Source organism: Coturnix japonica, chromosome 1 (assembly GCF_001577835.2).
Source record: "Coturnix japonica isolate 7356 chromosome 1, Coturnix japonica 2.1, whole genome shotgun sequence".
NCBI lineage: Eukaryota > Metazoa > Chordata > Aves > Galliformes > Phasianidae > Coturnix > Coturnix japonica.
Window position 1 is genome coordinate 94,903,528 of NC_029516.1, and position 25,846 is coordinate 94,929,373.

Sequence of the window (25,846 nt, forward strand, 5' to 3'; positions counted from 1 at the left end):
CCTGGCTACATGCACTTAAAGTTTTTAGTTCAAACTTATACTTCTGTACATGCTAGGATGTTTTAGGAGTTAAAATGTGCCCTAAACTTTCACTGTAGCAAATTCTTTTTTTTTTTTTTTTTTTTTTAAGCTTTATTTGTGAATAGTAATTCTGAGTCAGTACTTCTCTTTCTCTATTTCACTTCCTTTTGGTGGAGAAATGGGTGGGAAGACGACAAGTTACAGTGATGGAAGGAAATGTTTACATGCAATCACAGCTTTATGTTCTGAAAGTATAGTCTTGAAGATAATTTTTTGTTTCTTCTGTGAGGTGCCTTGTTTTCAGTTTGGCTATTGTAAATCTTCTCTGTCTTTGCAACTTTCATTATAGTTAAATTCACTATTTCCCCGTCTTCAGACTGGTCATAATTAGAAGATCTTAGTGAGAGTTAAATACATCTGTAAGCTACTTGATGCTTAGATCACCAGTGTGTACTCTTGTTACTCTGGAGGGTACTGTTATCTTAATGACAACTGTAGAGTAAAATACTCCAGACAATAAGAATTAAATATCAATAATGATTACATCATTGCATTTAATTTATGATTCCATCATTTAATTGTCAATAAATTTGACGGGCGAAGGTTCTTTTAAGCAACTTGGAATTATCCTTTTATTGACAGAAGAGTACGCTCTGGTAGTGGCGTATCTGCTGTAAGTTCAGTATCTGTAGACCAAAGGTTACCAGAAGAACCAGCATTAGAAGAAGAACAGCAGCAACTGGAAAAGAAATTACCAGGTGAGCAAGCTTAAATAGAGATGTGTTGTGTGCTGTTATCAGGGAGACCATTAGGTTATAAGCTCTGAAGTTATAATAATGTTTTAAGAAATATTTTCTTTTCAGGTCAGTTTGTCAGAGGCATTACCGACACAGTATTGCTTGGTCCAGATTATTCCTGAATCATTTGTTCCTAACAGTGGAGACAGGAACAGCTTTTAGGCTGTTTACCTTAGGTCCTTTCAATAGGGGAAGCGTTTTGCAGCCCTGTTTTAGGACAGCAATGAAAACTTTACCTCAATTTTCTGTCTTATTTGCAGTAAAATTTGACACATACATAGGCTTTTTGGTCTGTAAAGGAAAATGCTTCCTTTATGTAAGATTTAGCAGCTGTGTTTATAAAATAAAAGATGCATAAAGCCTCAGCGATGCTAAATGACAAGAAACTTTTTTACATTGCTGATGATCCCCTCTTGTTCTTTTTTTACTTTTTGCTCTCTTCTGTTCTAAGATGACCCGAATTTCATACAGTTGAAGATGTAGCAACGTGGTAGATTTATACAGTGCCATGATAATGCTTTTCTGTTTTGTTCCTAACACAGCTCTCTATTAGACTTGAGAGGCAGCTCTTCCCCACATTGATTCTTCCATGTGGTTATCTTTTTTAGGCATGTATAGCCTCTCCTACTTTGCCCTGCATGAGATTAAACTGACTGGTCATTATACTGTTTTCTTGAAGTCTGATGCTGCATTTGTCATCATCTAGTCTTAGAGCACTGATATTGATTAAAGGATGGGTTGCAGAGCACAACTAGTATCACATGGTCACTGAATGGTTGAGGTTGGAGGGGACCTCTGTAGATCATCTGATCTGAGTCCCTGTTCAAGCAGGGCCACCTTTAGTATTTCCTGAATTTTGTTTAGTCTTTGAACAGTGGATTACCATTCTCTGGGCTTGGCAACCTGTTAATATTTTGGAGTTTATTTTTGTTCTAAAGCAATTTATTTCCAGTTCAAGAGGTACATAGAGTGCATAAACCTTTCAGTATGCTTGATATTTAGATTTTCAGCTACAAAGATCACTCATATAGTGAATGACTTCTTGCTTCTTAATTGGTCTTACTAAATCTAACTGGTTGGGGTTACTTTTTTATTGAGACTTTTTTTAGAGTTTTTATTACAAGTTTTTATGAACTTTTAGAAGCCATCCCTTCAGCACTGTAACATAAACCAATAGCTAGCCATTTCATTTTTTTTGTTCTTCTGTTTTGATACTTTGGTTTGTTATGTCATGTTTTTGTTGGGTAACCATACTAGTTTGTTGCGCAGTCCTCTTAGATCCTGGTGTTTCATCCTGCTGGTATATGTTTTCTTTGAGCCTTTAAGTAGTTTTACTTTCTTAAACAGTGCCTATGCTTATGGTAAGCATTTTGCTCTTCTACCCATTTCTTTTAAATGACCTCTTTCACACAGTTGTTTTTTTCCCTTTTTTTCCTTCATTTTTGAAGCAATGGTGTTTATAATCACATTCTGTATCTTATCAGTCTGTACCTTAATATCTCTTGAATCTGGTGGCTAATTTTAAATAAATAAATTTTCTCAGAGTCAAAACATTAAAGTGATTGAATTTCTTCTTCTGTGAAAATTGGTGATTGATAATAGGGAAGAGGCTCAAACTTAAGAAAAGACAGTAATTCAACTGGTTGGGCAGATGTTGGGCCAACATGTCAAGCATTTGGTACATTCACTCTTTGGATCTCTTGATTCAACTTGCATGCCAATAGTGCACATGTTGAGCATGAGAGAAGAGAAATATAGAGTACAAAGTATGGGAATGGGACAAAAAGGGTATGAAAAAAAAACAGAAGGTGATGTGGAGGGAATAATTTGGAGGAACCATGAAAGGGGAGTCTAGAGAATGTAATAGGGAAAGGTTAAGCTCCTGGTATTGGAGAAGAATGTCAGGGAACCTGTGCTGGCATTGTTTTAGGACAGTCAATGATGAGGATGTGTATCAGCAGGGTTCTAGTCTTCATGGGTATTTCTGCTTAGCAACTTAATTAAGCAAGCTATTTTTTTCCCCGACAGTAATGAGTTGTCTTATGAGAATATCAAGTTTAAATACATTCTGATCATTTGCATAATAGCTTTTAAATAACATCTTTGTCTGAATTCTTTGCCTTTCTTGTAGTAAAAGAAGGGCTGGTTCTTGTGCTTTTACTATTATGAGTAATTATGAAAAATGAGGACTAAAATTCACTCTTATTACCTCAGGTTGTGGGTTTAAAGGGGACTACAATGTAAGAGGTAATGATAAAACCTAAGATTACATGTAGAACTGCACTATCAGTAGTTGAAAGCTGTTTAGAGTACTGTTGGAAGATGATTTCACTTTGATTCAGTGTACGTTGAATTTGTTTTCAAGACAACAAAACAAGGTTTAATTCTCCTTTGCCCCATGTTTCCACACATTAAAGTTACATTTGAAGATAAAAAACGTGAGAACTTTGAACGTGGCAATCTAGAACTTGAAAAACGGAGGCAGGCTCTCCTGGAACAGCAGCGCAAGGAACAAGAGCGTCTTGCACAGCTGGAACGGGCAGAGCAAGAAAGGAAGGAACGTGAACGACAAGAGCAAGAACGGAAAAGACAGCTGGAGCTAGAAAAACAGTTGGAAAAACAACGAGAATTGGAACGGCAGAGGGAAGAAGAAAGAAGGAAAGAAATAGAAAGAAGAGAGGTAATCAATTGGATAAAAGGAAGATGGCTATGTCACTGACATCTGTGTTTGTTTAGAACAGAGTAGAACATGTACACTGAATATTCAACCATCTTCATTTTTAGTAAGCAAGCATTTAAACAATGAACTTTTATTTTGGGGTTTTTGAAGGGAAGGGAAGAGTTTGAAAATCTCTTTCTTAATTTTTCACAAGAAGTGAATGGATGAGATCTTTAGATCTGTGACAGCGTGCTCCTAGTTTCTGATTTCTTTAAAAATAATGCCAGTCTTTCTCTTTAATGTAAAGAGATGTTTGAATTAAAGATGAAAAATTTCTTGGCATTGGTGACATTCATGGTTTTCCTGTGATGAGATAATTTGTTAAAGAAAACACATGCTGGTTAACTTAAAAGCTGTTATGTTCTCACATTGCCAATCAGTGATGCAGTACAGTAGCATTTGACTGTTCTTTGCAAAGATGGAGAATGCCTTATGTTAGGGAGAGATTTGATGCTATTTTGAAGAATTTTTGAAATCTTAATGTGAAACAACTTGTTAAATCAGAAAACTGGGTCTTAAATGATATTCTGTTAATTCACATATCTGCTATACAAGTGAAGCACCAGTAGTTTCAAGTGAGTGTTTAAACAACTGAGCAATTTATGTGCTTAAATAGAGGTACATAGTTATTCCACAACTTAGCAGCATGTTTATATTAACGTTTATATCACTCATTACAATATGAATATCAGTGATTAGAATATTTTCTCAAAATAGATTTTTCGTATCTTTTTGGTTTGATTAAATGCTGAAGGCTGCAAAACGGGAACTTGAGAGGCAAAGGCAACTTGAATGGGAACGTAATCGTCGGCAAGAACTGCTAAATCAAAGAAACAGAGAACAAGAGGACATAGTTGTTCTGAAGGCAAAGAAGAAGACTTTAGAATTTGAGCTGGAAGCTCTAGTAAGTGGTTTCATTGCAGAATAAACGCATAAACATGGTAATGTCTGTAATATAGTCCTATTTATTTTCTATAATTTCAACAGTAAGTGTGGAATAGTAGTACCTTTTAGACCCTGATTTCCATGAGAAGCATTCTGATAAAACAAAGAGGTCTTTTTCTTTTTGTCTAAAGAATGATAAAAAAAATCAGTTGGAAGGAAAGCTTCAGGATATCAGATGTCGGCTGTCTACCCAAAGACAAGAAATCGAAAGTACAAATAAATCTAGAGAACTGAGAATTGCAGAAATTACCCATTTGCAACAGCAGCTACAGGTAAGGAAATTTTTCTAATTTTGTTCTTAGTCTTGCACCTTGCCTTCATTAACTACATCAATAAAACAAAACTTGGCACAAAATAGAATGCATTGTTTCTTGCATAGTTGTCTGTGATAGCAGGAAACAGAACTTGATCCTCGTGTTTCCCTGACAAGCAATTATTATAGAACGTTATTTTTAATGTTTCCATGTTCTTCAGACAGTTAGGAAATCCTTCCTACACTTGAAGGTATAGCTGTGATTACTGCTTTGTCCTCATGGAATCCTTTTGTGTGGAGTAGTAAATAAATGGGTTTGGAGATGAGAGGAATCAAGTCTTGTGATGCATTTTTATTGTTGTGACTTTTGTTTCTTTGCCAAAAGGAATGACCTCACTAAAGTAATTTCATGATGCTTCTGTTATTATAAAATAAAATAAAAATATATCAAAACGTAATTTGCCAGTTAAACCAGTCAGTTGTTGGTCAAATCCTTGCATTCTTCTTTCCTGCTTTTCTATCTAAAATTCTCTGTCAGATATGAAGATGGGAGTTCCTGGTTTCTTATTTTGTTTTGAGCATGAGTATTTTTTGGAATTTCTAATTACTTTTTACAACACCTCTCATTTATATTTAGGTTTTGTGTGCATCATTACACCTCCCAGCAAAAAGATGTCTTTCTTTTGGCAGCAGTTTGGTATGAAGTGTGTTGTTGAGAGATCGTGTTCTTACGGTAGTTGCATCCACTTGATACAAATAAGAAATGCTACTACAGGAAGCTTGTGACATTAAGAACTGCCATAGTAATCTTGAAATCACATGGCTAACTTTAGTGAAATGCTCCTGTACTGGCAAGCAAAAATGAAGTCAAACAGCATTTGACGAAGTGTAGGAAATTAAATCACTTCTAACAGTACTGGCTCAGAGAAGCAAAAAGCTGGCTGTGCTTGATAAAATTCATGAAAAAACACCCACTTACCTGAATAAGTTAAAAGATTCGAGATCTTATGTGCACAGCTACTTTCCATGTGAAAGCAACAACCACTTGAATCTCCCTGCCACTTACATTAAAAAAAAATTGCTGCAGAAATGGTCTGAGATAGAATAACGCATCTTAGAAGAAGGTAAGCAGTTATGTAGCAGTTGTTGTCTTCTGAATGTAGGTAAATGCTATTTCAATTGGAATAAATTGGAATTCCTACTTTTATATGTAGCTTCTGTTAACCTGTTGGTTATTTTTCATCAATTAGCCTCTGTATTCAGGAAGGTTGAAGCATCTCTTAGCTTTTGTCATAATATAACAAGGAGAAAACAATATGGCAAAAAGTTGTCATTGATGTAATAGAAAAGACCAATTTACTACGGTTGGTATAGGGTCCTGTTGTAATAGACATTTTAAAGAAATCCTGAGAATATACAGCTTTGGTTTAGCTAGAACTTGGAATGAGCTTCCATAACTGGGCATAATTAATAGAAGGTTTAGATGAAATATATATATATATATGAAATGAACACTGTTAGGAAACAAGTAATGAGAAAGTTAGTTCACCTACAGGTAGATGTGGGTATGTAACATATTGAGTAGCACTAGATTAATAAAAGGTCAGTGTTCTTCAACAATGTTTATTTCTAGTTTTCTTGGCTGATTGTACGTGTGCTTTCCTTCTCTACTGCTTTTATGCATCAATTTTAGCTTCATCACTATGAAAGGGAAAGTGAAGGACATCAGAACAATTCTTCACCTTCCTAACATTTACTTTATTCTATTTACGAACAGATCACAATGATAACAAAGCAGATTGCTTTTTTTTTTTTTAACATTTTGACACCACTCTGAAATTTACCTCTTGTTTTAGAATCACCACTATCTTTGTAGTGACTCTTAGCTTTCTCTTGTTGCTGTTAAACAGTTTGTACTCAGTAACTTCCATCTGTTCCCTTTTTAAATTGCTTCATTCACAATGACTGTGACAGTGCTTCTGTAAGGAAAATTACTTTTGACCCACTTAGTGGTTGTTTTGTTGGCTTTTCGGTTTGAATTTGAGGGTTGTTTTTTGTTTGTTTGCTTGCTTTAGGTTGATAGCAATAGCTCTGGCTTTGTGGACCTGTCTTCTCTTAGGTGTCCGTTGGTTCTCAACCACTAGTATTTCAGTTACTTTTGCTTGATTATGATTCCAGAAAGAAGTGCTAGTAGTTGGTAGAAAAGGTCAAATTCTATGTGTGGAGAACCTAAAAGAATGGATAGATTTTTCCTGAAAAATATGAACTTCTCAAATATACCTCACATTTTAAAATTTAATTTGTAGAGGAAAAAGAGGAGCAGTATGTGACTTTTATAAAGGCTCCAGTAGATTAAAAGTTAATTTTGTGAATTCTTGTAGAATATAAAATCTTTACTTGGAAGAATTATAACTTAATACATCTGACACTTGGCATGAAAAGTGAGTTAATTAAAAGAAGTAATTATTCTTTAACCTATTAATTAGTTTCAAGATGGAGTCCGATTAAAATTTTGGAAGAAACTATCCAACAGTTAATACTGCAAGATGAAAATATGTACTAGTTATGTGAATCTCTGGTATCTGGTAGAGTGATATTTCCAGGGGTGTTTGAACCACATGTATTCTGTCTGTGGGGTTTCCGCTAGTTTTTGGCAGGTTTTTTTTGCCTCTTTGATGAGCAGTTTGGTTCCCAAGTAATTTGACTTTTCTTTGAAGCACTGAGCAGAGTATTTGACAGAGACTTACAGTGTATTAGTGGCATTTCAGTTTCTCATTTACCCTCTTGCTCAGAGCATAGTGTCAGATGAGAAATTTTTCCCTTGTTAGACATAAGGGAACTTGTTTTTGATTGCTTTTTTTTTTCTTTTTTTTTTTTCTTTTTTTCCGCCCTTCTGCTGCTATATAGAAATTTCTCAAAACTACAGTGTTAGTGATGCCATTAATTTCTTCCATCTGTTTCCTCAGTAGAACTAATGGATATGGAAGACATTCTTGGACTAGATAACTGTTGCATAGTTGTCTGTGATAGCAGGAAACAGAACTTGATCCTCTTGTTTCCCTGACATTCTCTTTTCTTAAATACACTCCAGATTCTTCTGGATATTCAGATTAAGAGCCTGGATTTCAGTAGTAGTCTGCCCATTAAAAACAAGCACACTATGTTTGCATTCTGCTCTGAAATACTGTTATATATTACTTTTTGCATTTGTAGAATGGTAATTTCTCTGTAAATCCTGGATAAACTTAAAGTTTGTTCTGCTATTTTTTCTAATTAAGTCATTCCTTGATTGGAATGATAGAATTCTGATATCTTTGTGTCTAGAGGGCTAGTTTCCTTTCATTTTGTTCTATTGAGGTTAATCCTGCAGTACGTATAATTGATTAGAGTCAGTCTCTCTTGTGTAATACTATTTTATATTTATTTTAAATTTTTTTCATCTCAAGCTGTGACATGGAGCTTCCAGGTATTTCAATGGAAAGGGAATCTGGTGGAATGGGGAAGCATAAGTGCAGAGGACAGTGTTTTGAATATAGTTTAAACCTGGCAGTGGTGATTTATTAGGAATAAGGCAGACCTCCTCAGGCAGATGTGTTGGATAATGCTGTATTATATATTGCTGTTCCTTTTTTGTTTCTAAAAGAATACAGGCCTGTGATAGGACTATCTGGCCTTCATGATGTTCTTAAAGAGCTGAAAAGCGCTACAGCTAAATAGTGAGAGACAGGTGTAACTCCTACCAGTCAAATGCATAGCTTATCTTAATTTTTAGACCTTATAAATTTATAGAGACCTTGACTGCTGTGCTACCTGAGTATGTGTTCTGGAACATAAAGAGATTAAAGTTGTTTGTGATTGTTGCATAATCATAAGATCTGAGCCAAACACTTCGGTCTTAAAGCCTGGCATGAGTAAGGTGGGACAACTCTGAAGTCGTGCCACTGGGTTCAAGCTTGTGTTCTTGTGATGAAAAGTAGAAACTTCTCGTGAGTTGTTGGGTGACATTTATTTCTAGGATTGTATTATTTCATTCACAGCCCTTTGTGACAAATTGAAATTGTCAGATTTTCTTCAAATGCCTGCAATTCAAGTAGCTGCTGAAATAACTATGTAGTTAGTGTGAGAGATGAGACACTGACAATTTTGTATGTACAGTTTTGTACAATAAGCTGTTTCACATCATGCTTCTATAATTTGCTCTGATAACTTGAAGTTGGAGGTCAAGGCTTCTGAAAAGTGTGTGAAGTAGCACTTCATCCTCCAAGAAGAGTGAAGGCTATATATAATCCACAAAAGGATGAATTTCCCATCTGCAGTCTCCTGTAATTTTGGTACAAAATTGTATGAATGTATGTTGAAATTTAGAGGCCCTAATCCTCTTTCATGAATACTAAGTATAGAGCTTTAGAGATGTCTATTCTCATCTAACAGAGTTTGTGTTGCATGGCTTTTGTCTATAATATAAGGTTAAAGCCTTAATTTTCTTTTCTTTGGATAAGCTGATAATATTTGTACTATTTATTATTGAAGTTGATGCATATTTATTAAAAAGAGAACTGTTGAGATGTGTTTTTTAAACATATTTAGATATAAGAAAAGATGCCTATATCTTTTTTTGTCCTCAGTTTTAATTACTTCCAATCCAACTTACAGATTCTGTGAGAAATCAGTCCTTAGCTAATAAGCTTAAATTTTATATTCTTACTCTTTTTGTACTCAAAAAAACCCAGACCAACAACAACAACAAAAAAGCCAGGACAAATTGGCAGAGAACCATTTTTGAGTGGAGGTACCACACAGATAGTGCTTCTGCAATAGCAATAATACATGATTTACTGTACAGAAAAGTACAAAGTGATTTCAGCAGAAATGAAAATGAAAGATCTTATGACCATAGACGTCATCCGTCACTTACCACTCTGTATTTTTATTCCCTTGTATTCTCTTTCCTTGTCTTCTTTTCAGGAATCTCAGCAGATGCTTGGGAAGTTGATTCCAGAAAAGCAATTACTCAATGACCAACTAAAGCAGGTTCAACAGAACAGTTTGCATAGTAAGCATATTTTTTGTAAGTCTAAATGTATTTGTAGAAGCCATGACATTGCATTATGCAGCATACTCTGTAGTATTTTCTGTGTTGTATGATATCATTTGAAAAATCTGTGTTCCATGCCATTAAATTCTTCATGTAAGAAAGTATTTCTTTTACAATATGTTTAAAAACAGGAGATTCTCTTCTTACTATCAAAAGAGCCTTAGAAGCCAAGGAACTAGCCCGTCAACAACTTCGAGACCAGCTAGATGAAGTAGAAAAAGAAACCAGATCTAAACTTCAGGAAATTGATATTTTCAACAATCAGCTGAAGGTAATCTGAAACTTTTAAGCTCTGTCTTCTAAATGTTCAGTCAATAAATTAATTACTTTATCCTGGAGAAGTATATTGAACTAAAATGATTGATTGAGAATGTCAGTGTTGGCAACATTGTGAAATCTATCATTTTTGTTTTTGAAGAAAATACTACTTAGCATTCAAAGTAAGAGTTTGAATAAACTTAATCTGCATAATATACCTAGGAATAAATTTGAAGTCTGATTCCAGAGCTGCAACTACAAGTATTAAATCATTACCTTCTAGCCCCTTTGTATTGGAAGAACTGCATGATTACAGTAGGTCATCAAATCTCATGGAATCAGTGCTTCAAATTCAGATCGGTATTGAAGTAGCTTGTTTTCCACCTGATACACAGAGTTACTTACCTGCTGTTTCTAAGAGCATACCTGTTCCTGAATGTAGTTGTCTGTTGTTTGTGGTTTCATACTTTATTGATTAGTCTTTTGTTTGAACTGTGTGATTTTGTTTCTTTCTGCAAAAGAAAATTACAGAACTTACAGAAGTCAGTAGAGGAAGAGTTATTCAGAGAGAAGTTATAAATCAGTCTGTAGTTAGAACCATTTAATAGTGTTTGTTGGGGCTTTTTTTCCCCTAGCAAAATATTCAAATGCATAAGTTCTTTATTTGGTATTTTATCTGTTGGCTTCCCCTGGAAGCTTATGAGAAAAATTCTCAGTTTCATGCAAGACAAAATCAAGTCAAGATAAAATCAAGTCAATGATCAGTACATTAGTATTTCTGTAGTTCCTCTGATATTAGATCAATTATGACTATATAATGCTCTTTGAGAAGGAAGGCGTGTTTGAATTTACGCAACAAATAGCTTTTTAAGATCTTAAAATTACTTGCTGTAGGTAAAATAAAAAGCTGTAGACAGTAACACTACCTGTTTCAAGGCAGGTTGTAAGAAAGTGAAGAATTTCTGCAAAGACATGACATACACAGAACTGAACAAAATACTCAGTGTACTTTAAAAGAAAACACATCAGTTTACCTTACTAGCATTTTCTTTCTTATACTCTTTGGACACATTTACCATGTTGTGCTTTCTGGGTGATTTTTTTATTTTATTTTTTTTAATGGATACATTTAGAACCAATTTGAAGATAAATGTGACCAAAGGATACTCATTCTAAAAGTAGCAACATTGCTTGGTTTGATTATAGGTGACCTAAAGAGCGTATAAATGGGTGGAAAGGGAGCATGTGTGAATAATCTTAGTTACATGGCACTAAAAAAAATCCAAGAGTGTACATTTAATTTTGTAAATCTGAAAGGACTCAATAACTAACAAGATAAGAATTTAAAAATGAAAACTGACATTAAACAAAGACATCGATTTATCAGTGTGCCTGCCATCTATCATAGCACACTGTGTAATTGTAAGCTATTTCACAGCTTAGTGGTAGAATTGATTTCTGTGTTCAAACCTTAGTATTTAACATTATAACTTTAAATGCTGAAAATTAATTATGTGGACAGGTTTTACCAAAAGCAGCCTTTCTTTTACTGAGGACATTGTGTTATTGATTTCATTATGTGTAGACACTGTGCCTAATAGGATGACCACTTTGCAATGGTGAATGTTACTATTTTTGCCTTGCTGCAGCTTCCTATGCTTGCTTGGAGATTAATTTAAGAAGCAAAAATGTGGCAGTGAGGCAGTTTTGCTAATGAAACTGAAAAGTGGCAACTTAATTCAGAGAGAGTTGTATCTTTTCCCCTTTGTAGTTTTGTTGAATGTGTAAGATGCATTTTTGGAGACCTGAATATCTTTATTACTAGATTTAAATATCTGCATGCAAATACATGCCATTTCCTGGGCTCAACATGGGATGGTGATCATAGAATGGTTTGGGTTGGAAAGGACCCCAAGGATCATCAAGTTCCAACCCCCCTCTAGATCTGGTATTAGATCAGGCTGCCTAGGTCCCCATCCAACCTGGTCTTGAACACTTCCAGGGATGGAGCATCCACAGCCTCTCTGGGCAGCTTGTTCCAACACCTCGTCACTCTCATAGTAAAGAACTTCCCCCTGACATCCAATCTGAACCTCCCCTCCTTGACTCCCACTGACAGAGCAACTGCTTAGAAGTCCTTGTGTATGCAGCACTATTTTAAGGACCATTTATTCTTGTTGAAGGAGGTCTCAGAATGTTTTATATGTGAATCTGTACACAAAGCTAGTGAGAAGAGTTCCTGAAACTCTTAGTTTGGTTATATGAAGTGGAAGATCTGCTCTTTAATCAAGCCAGATCACAGCTATGTCTTAAGTAAAAATACCGCAAAGTAGTTTAGGGACCTGAATAATTGTCTTATATTTTTAACCTAAACAGTCAAAAACCTGTGATGAACTTAAGATGCTGCCATTAGAAAGATGACCTTTCTTTTCTTTTCTTTTTTTTTTTTTTTTTTCCCCTCCCCCAGTTTGGTATTAATTTCCTCAACTAAGAGTAGAATGACTTGGTGATATTGTGTGTAAACATTATGTGTTCATTTGGTGCTAAAATATTATACAATATATAATTATCAGTCAGCCATATAGTGCTTATGTTAAAATGTAAAACCTTTTCAAATAATGTATTAAAATTCAACCATATGAGCTCCAAATAAAGTAAAGGCTTATTTAACTTATAGACCAAAGGAAACTGTGTAAAAATAGAATGTAAGTAAATATTTATTGAAAAAATATATTTTTGTTAAATAAGTAAATTTAAAACACTTTTAAACAAGGATCTTCCTAAATTATCTTGTATGTTTAAAAGTGATAGTTTTCTTCTATGATGATCAACTCTTCTGTTGTGCTCCAAAATACTGAGAGATGCACATTTGATGGGTAGCTGTTGGAACAGTGTCATTCTAATTGACACTGGCTTGTGAATCTGTTTTCTATCAAATGATGGAGAGGCACTCGTGCTTAACTATATCCTACAACTAAATTCTGGGCTAGAAGCAGAATAATATGATACATTTTGTGAATTCTCAAAAGAGAAGTATATACTATCTTGAAGTGTTTTGCACTTACCTACTAGGAGACAGAGTACTTAGTCAGAGTGCTTAAGTTAATAGAATACAGAGCCAAGATTGGAAATATGTACGCTACTGCTCTTTGAGTACAAACTATATGCCAAACTAACTTACTAGTTCTGGTGAAATGCTAAAGGGACAGTACAGTTGACAGCAACATAAAATCATAAACATTTATAATCATTATTGAGATTTATTTCTCATGTTTTGTTTATGAATAACTGTTGCATTATCTCCAGTGTGAATATATCTTTACAATACATTTCAAATTCATTCTCTTGAAACAAGCTACACTTGATCTACTGAGAGCTAATACATAAATGTGCTGAGACAGCACAACATAAAAGCAGTTTAGAGTACAGTTTATCTAGCATACCTTTACAATGATGGGGCTATAAGGTTTATTTGATACTCTAATGTATTTTTGGTTACAGGTCAACTTTTCAACACTTAGCATATACAGTGGATTGTATTGCATTTGCCTCTATGTTGCAGTTTTATTTGAATACTCAATATTGATGTTAAATCACCTTATATTTGCTTCATGTCTTAATAGTATAAATGACAGACTAAGGGGATAAATAACTTCTGATGATAGATTATCATTTCTCTTTCCAGTGAAACTATATTGAACAAAAACAATTGATTTAAATTTCTTTTTATTAATCCTTTGCATCTCAAGTACTTGAGTTACTTCTGTTTCAAGTTACCATCTCAACTGTTTGAAATTTCCATAGGATTCATTTACACTCAAAACTTGGAGTAGAAATTATTATTAATGCTTCAGAGGAGATAGATCCATGTATCATTATTGGGTATTTGTAGCTACACCAATTCAGTTTGTGCAAACTGATAGTACTTAGAATTACCTGACTTCTAGAGTGAGACTGTGGCTTTAGCCTGAAGCTACCAAGAGCACTTGTTTGGCAAAGAAATAAGTACTTTAGTTTGAAACATGAGATATCTTTTGAAATGAGATTTGTGAAATTTTGCTGCAGAAGTCTTGAGGATTGTACTTGGCTATAAAATGAGCAGCAGTTTGTAACAAGGTTGAAAATTAGGCCACATCTTTGTATCCTTAGTTAAATTATAGGAGTCTGGCTTTTTGATACTCCTAGCCTAGAAATGCATTAATTAAGTCTGATACAGATACTAGTAAAATGTACTATTTTTACTTCTAAATCTCACAATGACTAGACATTACACAGCCAAATAAAATAATTAAAGTAGTTGTTAATACGGTTTTTGTCTCCAAAGACCAAGTTATATTTCATATATTACAGAAGAATCGTATGTTTTAGAGCTTATCTAAGTTTTTGCACAAGAGAAAACAATGTTTCTGAAATATGTTAGTCTTGTTGAGAAGCCATTCTTGGTGCCTTCAAAAAGTGGTGAACAACTAGATTTAAGTTCTTAAGAATGTTCTACATTTTGTGTCATGTTCCAGTTGTTGTCAGTCCCTGTCTAGTCAGTGTGCACTGGACAAGTCTTGCATATGAATGCCTGTTTACATTTGAGCATTTCTTTCTTCCAGTCAATGGCAATGGAAGACGCAATGCTGCAGTGCCTGGCAGTTCTCCTGGGCTGCGTCAACTACTTAGACTCCTTTCTAAAGGTCTCCATGCCATACTCAGGCAGTACACAACTTTCTCAATCTGAGTGATGAACCTCCTCCAGTTATGTGCTTCACTTTTCCATAAACAGATGAGTGTGCAGTGTTTAAATAAGTTAGTATTTAATAAAAGGTGCTAACAGTAAAGCATAACCAAGGAGAAGAGTTTGTAATTTTATCTATCTAATCCTTAGTGCCTAAGAGAGAAGTGTGCCTTGATTTGCAACCTGTGCAAGGTACTAGTTAGTTATTTTTGCCTTTTGCGTATTTGACACTTCTAAGATTTGAAGTTAATTGCCTCTTTTGGTCACAATGTTCAGAATTCTTAAAAAGAAAAAACTTATATACGAAGTATTCTTACACAACACTGTAATATGGGATTCCAGGTATGAGAGAGATGACAATACTTTCTCAAATCTGCCATAGCTATGAAATGGGGTGAAAGGAGGAACTCTGTTGAGTTGCTTTGGGAGCTGTGGAATAGGTTAGAGGAGCATTTCTGTGGGGGAGCCTCAGTGAGCACAGAACTGTAGGGTTCAACAAATGCTCCAATTTGTCTCAAAAGAAGATTTGATTGAAATCCTTTATTGTAATCCTTGATGAGTGTTTTAAGCTCTCTTTCTGCCAAAAGGCAGAATTTGTGCTTAAACAATTACATTTTTAAATTTAAGGTTTTCATAGCAGTATGACTTGTCTGTATATAGTTATAATTACTCTGCTGTATGAAATTTGTATTTTAACTCATATTCAATATTTTGTGAGTACCTAAATGTGGTTACTGTAACATCTCAAAATTATTTTTATACCTGTTAGTCTGTTTGTGAATTAAATTGAGAGGTAACAATTTCTCTTCGCTTTTACAATAAGGCATTTGTTGTCCTGCACATCAGAAACAAAGATAGCATTGTGATGTCTTTGGAGTTACAATGTACAATTTATACGAATTTTAAGTCACTTGTGTTTGTAAAAGATGAGTGTAGGACTGTGCTGAATATTCAGTAAATGTTTCATTCTGTTGACTGTTGAAGTGTTACTATAATTCTGTTCAGTTGATGTCCTATAGCACTGCGGTAGATGCTGATTATTTCCTCCCCCAACCACTCACTGGTACTTGGCAAAGCAACAGAGGATCTACCAGTGGCATGAAATACCAGTAAAATCTTTATTTCTTCCTAGCTGGTGCAAAGAAGATTATTTAGTAATTTTTTACTTCCAAAATATTCCATTCAGTGCCAGCTGTAAAAGTTAGGTTGGATTTTCTTACTTGTTACAGACAGATATGTCTAACAGAGAATTCTCTTTACAAAATACTGGACTAGCATATTGGTTTAGCTGGGAAGGAATAATATGATAAAATTTCTATGGAAATCTTTATAAACTGTACTTTAAGATCCTTACTTAGCTGAGCATATATATAAAATACAAAATAAGCAAAGAAAATAATTTAATTACTTGAACCAGAATTAATGATGCTGCCTTTTGTATTACATATGATAAATTACTTGCTTCAGACAGATGTGGCTCAAAGCTAGAAATACCAGAGTTTTCTATTTGTCAGTAAAAGTGGCATATATTGTATGTTCAGTAGCGTGGTGAACTTTTATGTCTAAACTGTTGTTAGAATACAGTTTGGGCAGACCTTGCAGTTAGGCATCTAGTAGAAGTAAGTAATGTTTGGTACACAGTTGTATTGTAAATTCTGACTTTTATGTATTTGAGAGTCTAGAATGTTTTTCTGAATGGAACAAAGTACCAATTGTTTCTGAATTAAAGGTAGATTCCTCCTGATCCTGTGAGTGTAGATGAACTGACCCATTCTTTTTGATATACAAATTTCTTGTTAAGTAAACAAAGCTCATGTATTTGCATCTAGGTTGTCACATTAACAACATTAGTGATTTTTTGTTTTAACTGTGATAGCCCTCACACTCTTCAAGAATTTTGGTTTCTCTTCCCTTGCTTGGTGATTATTCCTATTTAATTGCTTGAACAGCAGAGATTGAAAAAAAAGATGCAGAGGGAAGAAAAAACTAGAAAGTGCTATCACCTATATAGCTTTTGCAAGTGACAGGTTCTTTGCAGTGTTACCATGTTAGAGCTGTTCAGCTACCTCAGTTTTTTCTGTTCAGTAGCAACAGGAGGATTTATTTTTTTTTGTCTCATCGACTAGGACTCAGAAACTTGAGCTTCTTGGCATGTGGAGATCAGGACAGCAGAGGGAATGAATGTGAAGGAAGACAACAACAAATAGAATAACAAAAGATTTCTGAACTAAAGGCTGTGCTACAATTTAATAAAAATTTAAACTTAGGAGACAGAAACCTGTGCTTTGGATAGCAGTCTTTTTAACCAGAAAAGAGAGGCATCTAGTTGAAAATCACAGGTACTACTCAAGGTACTTGATACTTCCGAGCAATAGCATTCTAAACTTCATGAGCTTTGTAAATATTTCATTTTGCACGTGTGAAGACTTCTGTAATCTGCCAAACACTGTTGAAAGCAGTTTTTAACATGGCAAACTGAAATCAGATGAGTGATGTCTCTTGTTCCCTGCTTAATCTGTGCCTTCCCATATAATTTCCAGCCAGCAGCTCCTACAAGGGGCAGGCAGGGCAAGCAGATGGTGGCAGCACACCAGGCCCAGACAGAAAGAAAGACATGCTGGTAATTTCCTGAGAAAACCTCAAGAGGTTCTGGCACAGTTGCCCAGAGCAGCTGTGGTGCCCCATGCCTGGAGTTGCTCAAGTCCAGGTTGGATGGGGCCCTAGGCAGCCTGAGCTGGTGGGGGGTAGCCCTGCCCATGGCAGGGGTTATGGCAGTGTGGGCTTTGTGGCCCCTTCCAGCCCAAACCACTCTGTGATTCTGTGAAACTGTGCCATTTTTTAATCTATGACCTTTCAGATTAATGCTTGTAAAGCATTTTACTGCCAGTGCTTTTATGGCTGTGTATTTTGTCCTTTGCACTTGTACGCATGTACTTTTTAAATACAAATACAGGTTCAGGTGGTCATATAATGAGGACAGTGTCTGTGATTCCTCCAGATAAATTAATTGGAAACAAGGGTCAAATCCCTTGTATCTCAGAGTAAGTTTAGCAGCATGTAGGAAGCTGATATAATATAAAACTTATAATAAGTTATTGGAGATGATCTCTTACTGTAGTTAACACTACAGAAAAGTCTGGTCCAAAGCACATCTAGCTGGAGGAGCAGTTGTCCACTTGTGTATTTGCTGCAATATGCTGATGGCTTTATTTTCTCATTGTTCCATGTGGGCCAAATACTACAAGCCCATTATGCTGAATATTGCTAATACTTTTCTGTTGTAGAATTCCCTTTCCTTAGTCCAAAGTAGGGCTATGCGTGAAAGTTTTTATCCGTAGGTATTCAGGGTTTAAAAATTTTCCCAGAGGCACTATCCTGCCTGAATAATTCTGGTGATTTCACAAGAGCAGTTTATTTTATACTCTGCAATATCTGTTCTAGATCCTAACTTTTGGCTAAGCTTGCGTGTAACTATGGAAAATAATGAGGATCATAAAATGTAGTATTGCCCAAGTTATCTCTGTATTTCAGTAAGTTTCATGGCCCTAGCAGAGATTTAAGTAGAACTTGTATAGGAACTGATTATCTCTTTAATTATGCTGAACTCAGTTTTCATTGAATTTATAGTTGAGTGTCAGGAAGAAAATAGGACTGAAAGCTGTAACACGAAGTTCAGCTTCACTTTTTAAAAACTTTGATCCGTATGTCAGAAGTGTTTTAGTACCTTGCAGAGGTCATCTGTTACTCCTCTTAATAATGTAGATTGTTTGACTGGATCTTAAAATTTGATGTTGCACAGTGCAATCTTTAAGCACTAATGCATGGATTCATTTCACTGTCTTGCACAAATTTTAGGCACCATCTAAATTCAGTCTGTAAATAAAATATTGACTTTCAACTTTTTAAACTAAGAAGCTGTAAGTAATTTTGTGAGATTAATTCACTTTTAGCATCTTGGCCCTTTAAATGAAACACTTGAAGTCTTCATCTGTGAATTTCTGAAAAAAGTCCACACTACTTTCAAGATAAACTATTTTAATGCTTGAGTAAGTGAAGATGAAGCTTTGTAGGAGACAAGAACTCAACAGACCTGCTTACTGTCAGTTATATATTTCAATAAAAACAGGCATTATTAAGCTGTGGATTTAGAAACAACTAGCCTGTTGCAGACATTTTCTGCATATTTAGTGTGTCTGTATGAAACCCTGTCAAACTTTTGTCCACTTCTTAAAGCCGCATTTTAGTTAAGTCTGACTTGTTTCTTAATTCTTCACCATCTTGGCTAGTATTGGTAAAAGCTAGGAGAATATCAAATGGTTTATAGTCCTTTGAAATGTACCTTAGATATCTACCAATGCATTTGGCATTACTGGAAGTTTGAAGAGATATCCAACATTTGTAATTTTTGTTACCTTGCAATGAAAATGTATGAGGCCATTGATTATGATTAATATAACATATGTTTACACATTCTTTGCTTTTTCTTGTGTCTAGGAGCTGAGAGAAATACATAACAAACAGCAGCTTCAGAAACAAAAGAACTTGGAAGCTGAGAGGCTGAAACAGAAAGAGCAAGAGAGGAAGACAGAACTGGAAAAGCAAAAAGAAGCTCAAAGGTAGCAAAGTGCTCTAGTTTATGCCCTTTCTGCAGGGGTGTTGGAGTACAAAGCATTTGGAAAAAAAGTCAAAGAAACTTCATATTTCCCAGAGCGTAATCTGATCTCAAGTAGTATATCACTAAATGGCAAAAATATCTGAGACCAAGATCAGGTTTCAGTTCAGTGCAGATGGCTTGTTTTGAAATCAGGAGAATCTTTTTATTTATCCTTGAATGAATTGCATGTTGTGGAGGTGATCTACATCTGACTGTGACTTTTAACTGTTGCATACATACAGATTTCAGCAGCATTACTTAAAGATACTTCTATGTGTAAGGACATAGCTAACATTTTCTTGCTACGCACTAGGAGTAGTTTTTGAATGAATTGTAATGTATTTACTTTAAGTGAATGGCTTATAAGCTAGTGACTACTTTTATTCCGACATAATTTATCTGTAGCTGCTTCATTCCATTTTTAGCAGTTTAGAGTTTTTTTAAGCTATTCTAAACCATAGAGATCTTTTTGAAGCACTCCTAAAGTTAATTAGCTTCAGTAAGTCTAATTCCTTGCAGACTCGTATGACTGTGGGAATAATATACAGTTGTGAGGAAAAAACAAATATGTTAGGTGTGTTTTTCTCTTCCTACATTCAGCTCCAAAACACAACAGGTTTTTCATTTCTTACTGTATGCTGAGGTTGCTCTGTAACTTTTAGGATTCTATGGAATTATCATCTGGAGGCGTAGACTTTAAATATGAGTCATATTGAAATTGGTTTTTAAATGCAAAGACAAAGCAACTCAAAGTAATAGAGTCCTGCAGCCACTAGTAGTTTACACAGAAGGATGTTCTCTCCCTTGTCTAAGAGTCACAGCTCTTTCTTTAAGAATTCATACATTCTTCTTTGCCTTTTAGGAGTCACTGTCAGAAAATGTGGTAGAGTGCTTGCTAATTCACCAAAATAAAATTATTAGATCTGGCAGGATACAGAAAAACCATAAGGAGTACACTTTTTATTGTCAATTATGTACAAGTACAATCTCTGATATTTTGTTTGACGAACTTATAGATGTTTTTCTTATCCAACAGGAGAATCCAGGATCGGGATAAACAGCGACTAGATCGAGTGCAACAAGAGGAAGAACCTCAATGGCAAAAAAAAAATCAAGAAGATGACAAGCAAAAAAGGGAAGAAATAGTCAAGAAGAAGGAAAGTGAGGATAAGGGGAAGCAGGAAATCCAAGAGAAACCGAGTAAGCTTTTCCAACCACATCAAGAACCAGTTAAGCCAGCTGTCCAGGCTCCATGGTCAAATGCAGGTAGAGGAAAAACTCAAAAAATACTCTTGCACATACCTCACTGAAAATTTGTTTTTGTCTTATCACATAATACAGGAAAATATTATGTTCCAAGATTGGGTCGCTCATTTTTTTGAAGTAAATAATGTATTATTTGAGCTTTAGACTCCAAAAATTTGTTCACTTTTAGTCTTCAGCATTCACCTTAAAAAGAAGGTGTTAAGCAGATAGAATAAAATGTACTTGATGAGATTCACAGTGCAAACTTAGGGGAGAATCTTAGCTGTATGTTTGTGTAAAATCCTGCTATAAAGTGCAGGATTCTGCTATCTATATAAAAACTACTACAACGCTTCTCATTACAAATCTTGTATTGATGTGAATTTTTTATAGTGTCATACAGTTACCTTTTCTTCTCCTCACCATGCATGTTGCTTACTGAAGAAATTGCCTGAAGTCTATGATAGAATCTCCTTTCTTCTGCTATGCACTTGACCACTTTCAGCTGAGAGCTTTTTTCGGTATTATAACCTGATTTTTTGCCCATATTTGGAATCATGGTACACTGTTGAGTAGCTTTGATAATTGTGCATGATAATTAATTGGGAATGTAATATTTGTTTAAATAGTTGATCAGAGGACTGCATAAAAGGGAAAATGCCTTCTGACTTTTAGCTGTAATCTAGCATTTATCAATTATATCCGTTTGCTTGATATTATTTGTACAGGGCACTTCTATGATAAAGTAGTCAGAATAGGAACTGCATTATACAGGAGAAATGTATCTTATCTGTTTATTCTTTTCACTAATAATGCATCTGTAATACAGCATGTGATTTTTAGAGCACCATCTGTAAGTGACCTCTTTTCAGCTAATCCATGTGTATTAGAACATTTTGACACATCTATTTTGAAACTATATTCAGGCTGCAACTGAGACTGCTAAATAAGCTGGCTCTAAAGCTATTTGGGATACCACTGTTGCATTACTGTTTGAATTGAACCAATAGGTTAGTGATCAGACTTAACTTACAGTGAAGCATTTGATAAGTCATGTGTTGCACTCTAAGTACACAATTATTTTTGTAAAAATAGTTGCATATCTCATAAAAGTTAAAATACAGTAATTTCTTACATGATGTTAAGAAGAGAGAACAGTGTGAGCTATATTCAAAATCACTAATTTTCCTATTTCCTCTCATATAAAAAGAGGATAATATACAACGTAAGGTACGTTTGTTTATTTGTTTATTCAATTTTACCATTATTTTTCAATTATGGAAAAATAATGTGGTTTTCTGTTTGTATCTGTGTTTTTTTTTTATTTGCTCAGGAAAAGCTCCACTAACAATTTCTTCTCAGGAGGATGTGAAAATAGTGTATTATAGAGCCCTCTATCCTTTTGAATCAAGAAGCCATGATGAAATCAGTATTCAGCCTGGCGACATAGTCATGGTAAGAACAGACTGTGATAGAATTGCTTCAAAAAATACTTAAGGTTTTGCACTTGTATGAGAAAAATTACATATGGCAAGACTTTTTATTTTTATTTTTTAAATTTGAGAAACATGTTTTAGTGAATACCAAAGTAAACAGGTTGTGACACAGTAACTTCTTAATTATAGAGAGCTTCTTAAAGTTCACTGTATTGTAAAACTGAAAGATAATCTATGAGTAGATTGTATTAATTTTAATATGCTGAGCTGTGTATGTCTGAGATGCAGAGGTTTTGAAAAGTTTCCTGTACATGGTGAAAAGTTTCTTGTCCTCCAGAGTACCTAGGAAATACAATCACTGTTATTTTCAAATGAGAGACTGGTTGCTAGGGGTTAAATAAAAAACTGACTTTGATAAATAAAGGGTGTTTCTAATAGGAATATATATATATTCCTATATTAATATAGGAGTAGTACAAGAGCAGTGTTAAGAAAAAATAATGTAAAATTTTGTTTTTATTAAGAGAATGTGTTGTCCGGGGTAGTAGAAAGTGAAACAATTACACTAAAGTACAGGATGACTGCACTTCTGTCCTGATCCCAGCAGCACTGATATGGTCTTTATATTGTAGTGATACTTCTCTAAAAGTACTGGAATTTTTCTACAACCCTTTGGTCATAATTTTTGACTTAATGATCTAATTTAGTTATAATTTTGAAGTGTATAATTTACTCTGTTCTTTCATGAGGCTGTTTTACATTTATTCTCAAGAGAATGTGAAGTAGATAAAATATCACTTCTAAAAGAAATGGAAACTTGAAAATGTAAAAATTTCCTTGCAGGCGTGTTGACACTGAAGCATTTCCATTCATTTTTTAAGAGTAGACAAGATACTGGAATATAATCTACCTACAAGCCTATAACTGTCATATTAAACTTCAAATTCTTGAAAGTTGTTTTCTGCTTGTATGCATAATTGCATTTTAAAATTGCAGTTTTGGTGTTAGTGACTAGAGTTATGGAAATTGTATTAATAATAAGAAATTGCTAGTATGACCTTTGCATGCATATGTCTGTTCATAATGAAAATACCAGACGTAACAAATGGTATGTTGCTCACTTTGGGAAGGTGTGTTCATTATAGTGTTCCACACCAAAAAAAAAACCCCTTTTTTAGGACCTATTGTATTTTAGCACAGTAATAATGAATTTCAGAATAAAATACACCTTGTAGTCTGTCCTAATGGTATCCCTAATGGAAATGCATCTATTCTGCATCGATGAGCCCTCACTTCTCAGCCTTTTGCTGTGCCGCAGTGAAATATTTGTGACATTAGAATCTGTTTTTGGAAAGTAATCCTAGATTAGTAGCAGTACTGCATGACTTACAAAGTGGACCAACCCCATTCTGAATAATAATCCAGTTTTTATTACTCTTCATCAATAAATAGTATAGGTCAGTATGTTATTAAGTTAGAGAGGATGTGGGTACATGCGTGTCTTTAGGCTCTTGCAAATTATCTTTCTTTGTAGGAAATAGATTGTTGCCTAGTCATATAAGTAAATGTTTGGTTTTGTTTGTTTGTTTTTCTTGAGGAAGAGTGATCACCACGAGGTAGAATAACAGGGAAATACAATTTTGCCAAAATAAAGATTTAGGGGTAATTTGAGTTTTCTTGTATATTGTTTTGGACTTCAACTTACTCCAGAAGATATTCTCTACCTCTCAGTTTTCTTTAATTAACATCCATTTAACAATAATTAAACCTGATGATTGATTCTTGTGAGATTTATCTCCTGCTTTGCAGTAATTGCTTAAATGGGCTACTCGTAGAAAATTGATGTAAGATGCTTCTGTGAAATGTGTTATAATTCTGCCTTGCTTTAAATCATTGCTTTCCTGATGGAGGTTAAAAGGGAATGGGTAAGTGTGCTATGTGGCTGTTAGGAAGTGTACTCAATTTATTCATGTTCATAAATCAAGATTCTGTTACCATGTAGTTTACTTGTTTTTTTTAATTTATGTAGGAGTAAAATAACAAATCAGCCCACATTGTCAAAAGTAATTTAAGTGCCCTGAACTAGAACTTACTTTTGATAATGGGCATTCAGACTCCTAGACTCTGTCCTTCAGTGTTTGTCGTGTCATGTGGTTCCACAAGGTTCAAGTCAGTTATGTTTATTGGAAAATAGTAATTTACAAGCTTACATGTTAAAGTGCATCTGATTTCTCATTTATGACATAAATGCGGCTCTGTAGTTACGCTGACCTGTGCAGTTAGGAGATTAATGTGTTCAACAAAACAAACATGAGTTTAGAGTTCAGACACAGTTACTCTAAATGCAGTGTAGAATAACTGTGTTCTAACATGGGCAAATTTAGCATTTCCTCATTTTAGTGCTGTAAGTGGCCTTGTCTGTGTGAGCTTATGAAGTCATGTGCTGTACCTGTATATTAAATACAGGAGATTTCAACCAAACTGTCACTGTTAGGAGTAAATAATCCAGCTGAAGCACATGAAAACCAGGCATAAACCCTGAGGGGACTGCAGAATTCTTTATGTCAGAATGACTTGGGGCTTTAATAGGTGTACAGCTTGTAAATAGCTTTTTACAGCAGCGTAATACACTTTTACACTGTGTGTGAATGTTGAGGTCTGTCTTGGTGAAAATGAGAAGGAGGAGAGTTCAGTCTGAAAATATTTGCAAAAGTAAAGATAAGAAGAGCTTTCTTCTGCTTTGCTTTTGAGTATGTATGTTAGCTATTAGTAGGACCAGTGTGTCTTGTGACATGGTTCAGAGAATTTGTGAGGTTTGGGCTGTATTTTTTTTTAAATCCACTTTTTCATTAAAGGACATTTGTATTTTAACTTGAATTTCTATTTTCCCAGCTTCTTACCTTTTAAGGTCTGTTAAATTCTTTCTCTCTCTGTAAGACTGTGATTCCTTTCACTATGTAGATTGATTTGTAACCCTAATTATAACTTAAGTATATTCTGCTCTGAGAAAGCCACGCTTGGTTCAGGGCTCTGTCTACTCGAGAACTTAGGTTTCTATTATGTATACAATGTATGGAATTCATCTCCTTTGGAGGGCTTTCTGATAAATACAGGTTCTGCTGGCATTTGCTTCTGTTGGGCTCCATTTTGGGGCAAATGAATAGATTCTGTGGTTCAGATACTCTTTGATATAATTCAGCCTTAATTCAGTGAAATACAGTTGAATTATTGAGTAACTGAACTGCGGTGTCTTGGATAGCAGAATGTATGTTAAATAGAAAGTTCATAGAAGAAGCTTAAATGGGAGGACTAGAACAATTTCATAATGCTAGTTTGTTGTCAGTTTTTTTAGTTGTTGATTGTGAAAATCAGAATGTCTGTTCTTTGTATTGGACACATAGGCAGCCTTGTTGTGTTAGATACTGTGTAGGCGTAGTCAACATATGGCCTCTGGCAGGCAGAGCTTAAATTCAGATTTATAATAAGAATTCCAGTGTTCTCTGAGTATCCAGATCAAAAGCTTACAGATGAAATAGAGTTAAAATGATGATTTAATGGGTAGATAGTTTAACAAAATGAACTATGCTTAGCTTTCATTAAATAGCTTTTTGAGACTTAGGGTTTGACTTCATATGTAGTGCAAATCACTGCTGTAAAATAAAACTTCTCTTTTTATGTACATGGATACACAAGCCAGTTC

At 34.7% G+C, this 25,846-nt stretch overlaps 1 protein-coding gene across 10 annotated transcripts in view; it reads left to right on the forward strand.

The window, feature by feature from the left end:
• The window catches only part of ITSN1 (intersectin 1), a 115,872-nt gene that overhangs the window by 51,489 nt on the left and 38,537 nt on the right, over window positions 1–25,846 (forward strand). For 3 of the 10 annotated variants that reach the window (XM_032448787.1, XM_032448804.1, XM_032448789.1), the window contains 11 exons: window positions 664–779; window positions 3,236–3,498; window positions 4,292–4,441; window positions 4,614–4,754; window positions 9,701–9,788; window positions 9,950–10,101; window positions 14,690–14,770; window positions 19,306–19,427; window positions 20,502–20,731; window positions 22,044–22,165; window positions 24,057–24,071. In XM_032448787.1, coding sequence (XP_032304678.1) covers window positions 664–779; window positions 3,236–3,498; window positions 4,292–4,441; window positions 4,614–4,754; window positions 9,701–9,788; window positions 9,950–10,101; window positions 14,690–14,770; window positions 19,306–19,427; window positions 20,502–20,731; window positions 22,044–22,165; window positions 24,057–24,071 — 1,480 coding nt within the window. The remainder of the gene's footprint in view (window positions 1–663; window positions 780–3,235; window positions 3,499–4,291; window positions 4,442–4,613; window positions 4,755–9,700; window positions 9,789–9,949; window positions 10,102–14,689; window positions 14,771–19,305; window positions 19,428–20,501; window positions 20,732–22,043; window positions 22,166–24,056; window positions 24,072–25,846) is intronic. The other 7 variants (XM_032448798.1, XM_032448792.1, XM_032448796.1 and 4 more) reach the window with 7 other exon arrangements.